The 8,566-nt window shown below is 37.3% G+C and overlaps 1 protein-coding gene across 8 annotated transcripts in view; it reads left to right on the top strand.

Moving 5' to 3' along the window:
* The first annotated feature begins 203 nt into the window (after positions 1-203).
* Positions 204-8,566, top strand: part of Tbc1d31 (TBC1 domain family member 31) — a 67,573-nt gene continuing 59,210 nt past the window's right edge. For 4 of the 8 annotated variants that reach the window (XM_027949661.2, XM_071602148.1, XM_027949656.2 and 1 more), the window contains exons 1-2: positions 204-388; positions 5,840-5,986. In XM_027949661.2, coding sequence (XP_027805462.2) covers positions 312-388; positions 5,840-5,986 — 224 coding nt within the window. In that variant the 5' untranslated portion in view covers positions 204-311. Of the gene's footprint in view, positions 389-5,839; positions 5,987-8,566 lie in introns of those variants that run through there. The other 4 variants (XM_071602153.1, XM_071602152.1, XM_071602150.1 and 1 more) reach the window with 2 other exon arrangements.

Raw genomic sequence — 8,566 nt, 5'->3', positions numbered from 1 at the left:
CAGAAAACTACCATTCCCAGAAGGCTTTGGGGTCCTGGGGGCCGACCTCTGTAGGGGGCGGAGCCTAAGCGAGAAGGTCGTTGGGCCATCCCATTGTCTGGAGGGGTAGCCTGTGTGGAGTTTAGGAGGAATCCGCCTCCCGATTAGTTGTAAATAGAAAGGGGCGTCCCACACGCGGTTGGAACGGTCCACGGGGACCCGGAACGCCGCGGCGGGCGCTCGAATTTCCCGGGCCGGGAGCGCGGAGCCTGCCGGGAAGGTGCCGGGACAGTTACTGAGCCGATCGGCGGCGGCCGAAAGTAGGCTTGGACATGCAGAGCACCGAGCTGGGCAACAAGGAGAGCGGCAAGATATGGCACCGCAAGCCGTCGCCGCTCACTCGGGACGGGTAAAGGCGGGAGGGCGCGGGTCCGTGTCTGGAGGGGAGTTTGAGGAGCCGCCTTGGGAAGGGACACGAGGGCCGGGCAGGGGTTCGGGTTCTGACCCTGACCCTGACCCTGATCCTGCCCAGAATCCCTGGGTTGGGGGACCTCAGGAGGAGTGGTCCTCTCTAACACCCTTCCGGATTTGGTCCCGGCCACCGTGCAGCTGGAGCAGGAAGTTCTCAGATTTACCTAAGGGAATTTGCTCCGCTGATGAGAGAGCCAGCGCTGTCCTGCTTTAATTATAGTGTCCTGATAGCACTTCTGGCTTGTAGTGCGTGCTCAGTAAATATTTGTCACCGCTGGAAAAGAACTCCAGGAGGGATGAGGGAAGGAGAACGTACCCTTTAGTACAGAAATTGAAGTTTATCCATCCTCAAATCATTGCATGTATTAGATGCTCATGCATTCATTAGCTATTTGTTGAGCACCTGCTGTGTGCCAAGTACACTTCTAAACACTCTAGGAGAGCAGTGGAGCAAAACAAACTAACAGTTGTCTGGAGTTTAGGTATAGATGTGTACATGAGGGGCAGAGGGTTGCTTCTATAATGCCGAGAGCCTTCTAGTACAGCCAGCGATACTTTTCATTCTTTTCCCAGTTTTCTGCGCTGTTTGAGGGCCCAGCTCTCTTGCATGACTTCAGTGGAAGTGGGACCATTTGGGTTCCCATTACTTCTTGCGTCAGGGAGATGTCCTAAGATTGTCGCGGACTTTGCAGTAACGCTTGGATTCATGTTTCAGTGTTTCTTATTCTAGTAGGTTTTTTGTTGATTTTGGTTGCTCCTCAGCAGATCAACACACTGGCTTACTTTGTATGTCCACTGCACAGTGCTGGAGCAGCCACTTGTTTGGTTTCCAGTTGCTGTCTATCCTTTTTATCAATTCCTCTGTCCTGTTCACTCCGTGGGATAAAAAATTTTGCTTAAAGTGGAGAGGTTTTTCCTTTCTAGTTTTGGAGTTTATATAAATACCACCCCTTCCTCTGGTAGTTTCTAAGTGTTCCAAGAGTTAGAGCCAATCCACCTGTTCTTTTTCTTGCTGTTATCAAGTAGATATGCATGCAAGATTTTCACACCTCCTTGTTGTTTATTCCATCAAAACATGGCTTTCTTTTTTTTTTGTTGTTGTTGTTGTTTATTAAAACCCATTGTTTATGGAGTTGAAAGAGGAAGAGAGCACTGAGTATGGAGGTAGAGGCATTTAGCTGAAGGAAGTGTTGATGTGCACCTTCTGTGATTTTAGACCAGTTATCACTGTAAGCCCAATCAGGCAGATTTACTAGACACTGTTGTCTTATAAGTTTGATGGTCAGTAAAAACTTGATGTTCTTATGTTCATGAACTGGGAAACTGTCAGGCAACCTATGAGCAATTGAAATTGCTTGAAAATGGATAGTGATGTGTGATTTTTTTTTTTTTTTCTTTCCAGGAAAGAAAAAATGAACCTAGGGGCACTTAAACCAATGAGCTATGTCCCCAGCTCTTTAAAATTTTTATTTTGAAACAGTATTGCTGAGTTGCCCAAACTGGCCTGGTACTTGAGATCCTCCTGCCTCAGCCTCCTGAGTAGCTTTTGTGTATGATTTAAATGAAGAATCAGGGACAAAATGGTGCTATTAGTCCTGAGTTACATTTAGATGGTAGGATTCGTGGTTTTTTTTCCCCATATTTTGAACAATGGTCATTTAATTTTGTCATCAGAAGATGTAATGCTATAGAAAAAAGACTGGAGGAGAAAGTTGTCTGCCCTCTGAGGTTTTTTTTTTTTTTAATATTTTTTAGATGTATAGACCTTTATTTTATTTATTTACTTATATGTGGTACTGAGAATCGAACCCAGTGCCTCACACATGCTCTACCAAGTGCTCTACCACTGAGCCACAGCCTCAGCTCCTTCTCTCTGAATTTTGATGGCCAGGAAGTATTTTGAAGTTATTTTACTACACAATTTTGTGTTTTTAATCCCTTGGGGAATATACAAAAATAAGCAGTGTAAGAAGTCTGCTGTTGCATCTTTAAGGAAGCCTACAGAAAAGGATAGAAAGGGCCTCTTTCATTGCATGTCAATATACCTAGTATCTAAAAAGGCCCCAAAGGAGTCTCTATATACAGTTGATAGTGGGGAATTCACTTAAAGTTGATGGCAGTGTGATAATGATAAGGGAGAAGGTCAGGCTCAGAAAGATCCTGGACTCCAACCCCTTGAATGACTCTGGGGGAAAAAAGATTAAGTCACAGGGTTTTTTGTTTGTTTGTTTGTTTTGTTTTTTGTTTTTCTTTGGTATATGCTAGGTTGTCCATCCCTCTCCTGGGAAGAAATTTGTTGTGTTAATTAAATGCACAGATAATATTCATAAGGACTGTTTCATAATATAGATTTAAGAAAGGGTCCCAAACTAGAAAAAATAGAAGAAAGTTATAGGTATGGAAATATATTTTAGTATGGAAAATTAGAAGGTTAAAGAAATGTTTCTGGAGGAGAAAGTATTTTATCTGGCAAAGTAATATTCTTGGGGTAGAGTCCAAGATGAAAGAGGACAAAACTAAGGATGTAAAGTTGTGAATGTTAAAATATATTACAGAAGGTAAATCTCAAAAAGTTTGTGTTTGTGATTAAATTGGCTATAATTAGCACAGTTAAAGTTATTTGAACTTTAATGTACTAATATGAAGCAAAGTCTGAAACAATGATCTGCTCCTATCTATTGAGATAATTTTCTTGTATTTGTTAGGTTTTTGTTACTTGGCGAAAGGAAATCTTAAAGGGTTTTTACCTGTTTTAAAGTCTTAAATGTTTGCTTTGTAACAGGTTAAACAAACTAGTGTTATTTAGGTTATAATAATAGTTGATACCCAAAATATATGTAACTAGGTATATGTATGCATTTGATAACTATATCTGTCTTAGCCTTGTTTAAGTGCTATGAAAAAGTATATAAAATGAAAGTTTATGTAAGTTTACTAGCAAGATAAACAATAAGTGCTCTCTTTTATACAATGTATCTGACATAGAAGGGCCACACTATCATTTGAAGACCTGTCTTATATCTGTTTGCTTTGTCTAAGTCAATTTCTGATCATTAACACTGTTTCCTAAATGTATAAGAGATTTAAGGCTATCCTTTGATTTTTTTTTTTTTTTGTTAACCCATGCAGACCTGTGATTATTGTTACCGTACAATATGTATTCTAAATTGTACTTCAGAAGTTAAACTTAGTTACTTTGACAAGTTGGTGTTCTTTAAACCAAAATTATCTGTAGCAAAAGCCTCAGATTTGCATAGAAATAAAAAATTTGATTGGTATTTATTCATGTCATTTGATGTTTTATAACTGGATAAAGTAACCTATTGTCAGTCAGTTATATATACAACTTTGTGTTGCTCTTTACACTGAAACAGGAATTTAAATGTATTTTTGGAAGGTAATAAGGAGTGCCTGATCTGTTTAAAGGTGACATTGTAAAACATGGAAGCATTCTGCCACTTTTTCCACAAAAAGAAAGTTTAAAAAGCTCTCTTAGCCTTTCTTTGATTCATGTTTCAGATGTAATATTGTATTGTGTTATTTGTGAAGAGCTATGTCTTACCTGAGATAAGGCTCTGCCTCCCACCTTACTCCATGTTAGAATGGCTCCAAAATAGACTAGACTTCAGCTCATTTAAAGTTGTGTTAAAAAGATTGATTTTTGTTGTAAAGACTACTGTGATCTCAAACAGGGGATAAAACGTATAACTAAGTAAAGGTTCAAGATTATAAAAGTCATTTTTCTTGCTTTATAGCTATTACAAAAAAAAGAATTTTGTTGTTGCTTCTAATGTGTTTTAAAAGCTGGTGTTTAGATAAACATGAAGAAAATATTTTCACATAATTCAATTTAGTATACTTTAATGAGGTTTATGAAGATAGATATTTCTAATTAAAATTAAAAATTTTGTAAAAATCAATTAAGATAAAATTACATGATTAAAAATTATTGTTGCAGTAAAGAATGTGATTGTTTTGGTCTTCAGGATCAGAATTTGCACACATAATATTGTCTTGAGTTATTTCATGATGGAAGTTTTATAAATGGCTTTCTTTATTATACAGAATCCTCCTCTCAAAAAATAGTAACTTTAGACAATATAGCTGTACATTCTTAATAAGGTTGTCTATGAAAATAGCATGTGATCACTAACTAATATGTATAAAATATAGGAAAGTAGAAAGAAGAGGGAAATCATTCATACTTCTGTTAACTGCCAATGACTGCTATTATTTGGATGTGTTCATCCTTTTTTCCTATATATAGGTTTTTCCTTTTCTTTTCTTCCATTTTTTTCTTTTAATTGTGTGTTTACATGTATGCATATATCATCTGTTTAAAATCTGAGGTTAAAATGTTTTTCATATAACCTCTTAAGCATTTTGTATATTTTTATAGTATACTTTTAAAAAAATAAATTTAATCTTTGGACTAAGAGTCTGATTAATGTGGGTTTTAAAAGAATGTCTTAAGCCTTCATTCATTTAGCAGTTATTTTCCCCAAACCCCACTCAGTGCCACTGAGCTATGCCCCCAGTTGCCTCAGCAGGCATATATTGGGTGCTTGTTGTGTGTTGTGGGCCAGGTATTCAGCGCCAGGTGCTGGGATATAGTAATGAAGCAGCAGTGATCCATATCCTTTTGGAACACACCTGCTTAGGTATTATGGTAGATCTGTTAGAAGTGAAAATAGAACTCATGTACATTTAATTTACTTTGGACCGTTTTCTGTTACAAAAACAACAAAAAATATATCCTATTGTCTGTCATATTATCATAACTTATAAATATTGTTTATATGTATTTTTTAAATGCCTGTTTTTACTACTAAATTCAGTTCCATGATAACAGGAGTCATGTCTATCAGATATTCTTAATTCCTGGCTTATTCAGTGTCTGTCATAAAGTAAATTTTCAAGTGTTTGATGAATAAATGCATAGTAACTACTTTGATATTGAATAATTTTCTGAATTCTTTTCAGAAATCACTTTTAAGTAGCCAAGTGGCACACACCTGTAATCCTGGCAGCTGGGGAGGCTGAGGCATCTTAGCAAGTTCAAAGTCAGCCTTAGCATCTTAGCAAGGCCCTAAGCAGCTCAGTGAGACCCTGTCTCAAAAAAATAAAAAGGGCTGGGATGTGGCTTAGTGGTTAAGCACCTCTGGGGTCAGTCACTGGTACCAAAAAAAGAAAAAAAAATTGTAAGATTGGTTCTAGGGTAGAGAAGGAATTGCAACAGGAGAAGAGTAGGTAGGCAAAAAAACTTCAAAGTTTGTACATATATATATTACATTTTATATATAATATAATATATACTATAAATCTTTTTCATATGTCAGATAATACTTGATGTAGAATTTAATATTTTTGTTTTGTTTTGTTTTGACAGAATTATAGTGAACATCATTCATAACACTTCTGATTATCATTCAAAAACTTTAAGATTTCTGAATGTGGCTTTTGATGGCTCAGGCGATTGCTTAATTGCTGCGGACCATCAAGGAAATATCTATGTTTTTGACTTGCAATCAAACAGGTAAGCAGATGTTTTTGACATCTACCTTATTTAACAAGTTATTAATTCAGTCACTATTTTAGTAACTTCCATTCATTATTGGTTCAGAAAGCTTTATTCTACTACATTTTAGGTACCTTATTTGTAAGTACTGAGAGGAGACAGTAGGAAAGGATAGATACTGTTCAATTTTTTTTAGAGATTTACAGCTTTGGTTTTAACAATATCTCTAGTAGCTTATTCTTTCTTAAATTTAAGTTTTCGTTACTGCCAGTTTGTCAGCTAATTTCTGGTACTCCAATAGTCAACTTAGAAAGAACATAATTTCCTTTGTACATTATTATTATTATGAACTAGATGTGAAAATTTAAAGCATTAAAAATCTGTACTCTTGGCTGGGGTCGTGGTCAGTGGTAAAGTGCTCGCCTAGCATAGGCGAGGTCCTGGGTTCTATCCTCAGCACCACATATAAGTAAAGGTATTGTGGGCAACTACAACTAAAAAATAAATAAATATTTTTTAAAAATGTACTCTTTTTCTTCTTAATTTTTCTCTTTCCTTATAGAACAGTTTAGTCCAGAAGCAGTTAGATAGGATTGATCAAGGTGGGTTTCCATATCAGAGTGAGTGGTGGAGAGCTGCAGCCCAAATCAGAGGAAATCTGAGGGTGAAATGGGGCAGTGATGGCAAGTGGTTATTATGTAGGGATTTGATCAGTAAGTAAATATATTGGAGGTATGAGAGCCAGCTTTCTCACTGTTGGAAAAGGAACTTATAAATATGGGAAGGGGAGAAAACTAGGATGAACCTTGTGGTATTAGATTAGAGTTGGAAATATGAGTGTGAACCCCTGGTTTGGGTATAGATATAAATATATGTGTGTGTATATGGAGGGGGAGAGAGAGAAAGAGGAAGAAATAGAGTATGTGTGTAAGAATAAGTAAATTTTATGTGCATATATTCCTGAGCTTTGGCCACTCAGAGATCTTGGGAACACCATCACACTGGTAACAATGAATGTACCCTACTGCCTATTTCTTATTTTGCTTTTTGGTACCAGGGATTGAACCCCAAGGCATTTTACCACTGAGCCACATCCTCATCTTTTTTTGTTTTTTATTTTGAGACAGAGTCCCACTCTGTTGCTGAAGGCCTTGCTGAGTTGCCTTGGCAGGCCTAAAACTTGTGATCCTTCTGCCTTAGCCTCCTGAGTCTCTGGGGTTACAGGTGTGTGCCACTATACCCAACCTATTTTTTGTTTTCTAAACACCATTGTTTACCAAAAGAAATCAGGGAGCCTTGAAGAAATGGACAGTTTCAGAACTGGGGCAGGGAAATACAGGATGAGCCTATAACATATATTGCCAGAAAGAGGAAATTTTTCAAAGAATGATGGGACTGTATAAGTAGGACATAGATGCCAGCTTGTAGGAGCTCCCTCTAGTCAAATTGGACATAATTTGAATGTCAAAATAATAGTGAACAAAAATGATTAAATAAATAATAACGGATGATAATCCATTAAGATAAAAATCCACAAATTCCTGTAACAATTTAATGAGGAATTAGATATTGTGTAGTCATAAAGTGCCTCCCCCCAAATTATTATTAATTACAGAAGAAAAAATAATGATTTTACAGTAAAGAGGCATAGTAGATACTACCTTAATGAAATGATTGAAGTTGTCAGGCAGAGTGGCCCACAGCTATAATACCAACAACTCAGGAGGCTGAAACAGGAGGATCACAAGTTCAAGGCCAGCCTTAGCAACTTAGTGAGACCCTGTCTCAAAATAAAAATGGCATTTTTTAAAATCTTTTTGTAGGCTTCTGTCCTGATCCGGAGCCCAGGTGTCTGTGCTATGCAGAATCTGAAAACAAACCACAGGGAGAACGCTGAGAACCCTGAGAGCCAGGAAATGGAACTGTTAACATTTATGGATATAGCCATTGATTTTACTGAAGAGGAGTGGGAATGCCTTCAGCCTGCTCAGAAAAATTTATATAGAGATGTGATGCTAGAGAACTATAGAAACTTGGCCTTCCTGGCCATGACTCCTAATCATATCCAAGAATATTCACCAGACAAGGGCCTAAAACATATATTACATGAAGTGATAAGTGCAAAATATGGAAGTTGTGATCTTGACTATTTACCACAAAAGAAAATATGGAAAACTACAACTGAGAGTGAACACCAGAAATCATATAAAAAATCAGGCCTTGTTCATCACCAGAGAATTTATACTGGAGAGAAGCCCTACAAATATAAAGAATGTTGCAAAGCTTTTAGTAAAAAAAAAGGTCTTATTTACCACAGAGGAACCCACAATGGAGAGAAGCCCTACAAATGTAAAGATTGTGGCAAAGCTTTTGGTCGAAAATCACTCCTAATTTGCCACAGAAGAACTCACACTGGAGAGAAGCCCTACAAATGTACAGAATGTGGCAAAGCTTTCGGTCAAAAATCACACCTTACTTCCCACATCAGAACTCACACTGGAGAGAAGCCTTACAAATGTAAAGATTGTGGCAAAGCTTTTGGTCAAAAATCACTCCTAATTTGCCACAGCAGAACTCACTCTAGAGAGAAGCCCTATA

The sequence above is a fragment of the Marmota flaviventris genome, chromosome 15, assembly GCF_047511675.1.
Source record: "Marmota flaviventris isolate mMarFla1 chromosome 15, mMarFla1.hap1, whole genome shotgun sequence".
Taxonomy (NCBI): Eukaryota; Metazoa; Chordata; class Mammalia; order Rodentia; family Sciuridae; genus Marmota; species Marmota flaviventris.
Note: the sequence above shows the minus strand (reverse complement) of the source record. Positions and strands in the feature narration are given on the sequence as shown.